At 47.8% G+C, this 2526-nt stretch overlaps 1 protein-coding gene across 1 annotated transcript; it reads right to left on the bottom strand.

Annotated features, from left to right (window-relative positions):
- Positions 1-457: 457 nt before the first annotated feature.
- On the bottom strand, positions 458-2284 carry TEOVI_000759400 (uncharacterized protein; the record flags this gene model as incomplete). Its single annotated transcript, XM_067221121.1, has 1 exon — positions 458-2284. One exon carries the CDS (start codon positions 2282-2284, stop codon positions 458-460), a length of 1827 nt encoding a protein of 608 aa, XP_067077222.1.
- Positions 2285-2526: the final 242 nt, after the last annotated feature.

Genomic DNA, 2526 nt, shown 5'->3' with positions numbered 1-2526 from the left:
GTTTTGTAAACAATAAAAAAAAACGCTCCACAATGTTAACTTTCCCGCCTGCTTCCACGGAAGAATCTCGTCGCTAAGATCGGTAGACACAAACCAGCGGCTTTAATGTCACCATTTTGACACCCATAACCTGTTGAGTGCCACTTCAATTAACTATCACTGGGATTCCCCCCCCCTTCCTCCTCTCACAACACCGGTCAGCCACATTGAACCAATTCACTGCCCAAAGGCAAAAGACAAAAATCTACGAGGGTGAACCAGTAAGCAAACCATTAAAATTTCTTCACCCTTTGTGGAAATAGTGAAGGAGGTTCTCATCCAACTGGTGTGCTCCAAACGAAGAGGAGGAGTTACACACGTAGCGAAAGAGCCGCCAGAAGAGGCAGTCGGACGCGCAGAAACACTTTTCGTTCAACTCATTTGCTTGCAAGAAGGAAAAAGAAAAAATAATATCACCTCAGGAGGAAAACTGTATAACGCCTGGGGTTACTACTGCATTGAAGCTGTTCCCCTCCGTACCAATTGTCTGCTGCATATTGCACTCCGTTGCTGACATCTTTGTTTCAGCAGTGGTTCGCAGAGAATCATCAGTTGGGTACCGTGAGTATTGTTTTGAGGGATCAGTTGGTGATTCGAAATGTGCTGTCGTTAGCCGGTATCCGCTCCCTCCAAGTTCCCCAGTGGCGTCGACTTCACCTTGGTCATGAGGTCGTTGCACTTTTCTATTTGTCCCACACGGCAGCGAGGCCGAATCAGCTACTTGGTTTTCAAGACCGAGGCGTCGAAGAATGCGCTGAATGCGAAGGAGTTCCTTACGGTGATTGCACAATACTTGAACATCGGTTGTTCTCTGCTCCAGTCGCTGGCGAAGCAGTGCGTTTTCTTCCGAAAGATTCATCACTTTGTTATGCAGCTCTTCATTATCAGCGGTTAGCTTCTCGACGGTGCGTTCCACCATAGCAAAGGGGCTATTTGTGTTGTTAAGAGCCTCCCGGGCCATTTCTAACGACGTCTGGAGTCGCGCGAGTTGTTTGTCTTTAAACTCAATGTCATGTTGTAGCGCAGTAAGGCGGTTTTCCAAATTCAAGCAACGCTTCGTCACAGTTAATGTGTGAGCCAACTTACGCGAGCGTGGAAGTGCCAACCAACTTTCATAGCTACTCAATGCGTTTGTTGATGTAGGCGCAGCCTTGTCTCCTACAACGCCCCCACCAGCGGATGGTGCAGACATACTGGAGAAGGTTAGTTGACCGTCCGCTTGTTGAGCGAGATTCGATATGAACAGCTCAGATTCAAGTTCCAAGTCTGACAGGGTTTTCAGTTTTTCTTCCGCTGCTCTCAGGCATGCCTCCAGTTCCATGATACGTTGGGTGTTCTTCAGCTTCAGTTCATAGTACTCTCCCTTCAGTATATCAAGTTTCTGCTCAGAACACTCTGCCGCGGTTTTGTAGCGTTCAACATCCATCTCTGCCTCACGTACCCGCAGTGTAAGTCTAGTTGCATCCTCCGTCTTCACAGATGCATTCAGTTTCGCTGTGAGAAACTGCTCTTGATCAATATAAGCATTTTTAAGTCGAGTTTCCACATCCCGTAGTTTCCCCTCTAATTCAGTTACTAAGCTACCTCTTTGCTCTGCTTCCTGCAGTTGTCTTCGGAATGACTGCCTCTCCACATCCAATACTGTTTCAGTTTCTTTAATCCGCTGCTGAAGCTCTTTGTTCTCATCAGTGACCCGTGCGACTTCAGTTGCCAACTCGCTTGCCCGTCTGACCGCAGTATCCCTAGAAGCCCTCATGGAACCAAGTTGTTGAAAAATACCACATTTCACCGTATCCAGTAAATCCCTCTTGCTTTCTTCAAGTGCCTCAATTGCCCTATACTCATCTTCCGTCACGGGGTTGATAAGTTCCATACGTATTTGTGATTTCAAGCGATCCACTTGAAGTTGCGTTGCTGAGAACTGCTGCTGCAGCCGAAGTGTTAAAGCCGATACCTCAACCTCCCGGGCCCGTAGCCGTGTGTTTTCCTCCTTTAAGACGGTAATTTCATCCTTCTGTTGCTCAATGCGCCTCAGAAGCTCGCGCGATGAACTTGGCAGCGTACCGAGCACCGCAGCGAGTTGCGGATCCCCTCGCAGGAGTGTAGTGCAGCTTTCTTCTGTACCACTTCCCGTGTCCTCCGCAGTTGACGAAGTTGTTGTAACGGAAGAAGGTACAGTTGTACGGCGTAGTCGTTCTCTCAGTGGCTCGGTTGTGCTTTGCGCAATATCCGCCGTTGTCGGCATCACGCCAACCTTGCCTACTTTGCTATTATTTATTTACTTATTTTCTTTTGTTTCTCTTACACGCCCCCGTGCCTTGTCTTGAACGGAGTAAGAACAACTGCAACCTGCCGGAGGGCAAAGAGACAAAAAATATCTTGACAGCTTCTTAACGGAATGCGTTGCCCTCTCTCTCTCTGCTGCACTGTTTTAAAAGAAAATGAAAAAAGTGAAGAGACTGTGACGGCTGGTAGTCAAAAATGGAT

The sequence above is a fragment of the Trypanosoma equiperdum genome, assembly GCF_001457755.1.
Source record: "Trypanosoma equiperdum strain OVI genome assembly, contig: ctg_1321, whole genome shotgun sequence".
NCBI lineage: Eukaryota > Euglenozoa > Kinetoplastea > Trypanosomatida > Trypanosomatidae > Trypanosoma > Trypanosoma equiperdum.
This window is presented reverse-complemented; position numbering and strand designations above follow the sequence as displayed.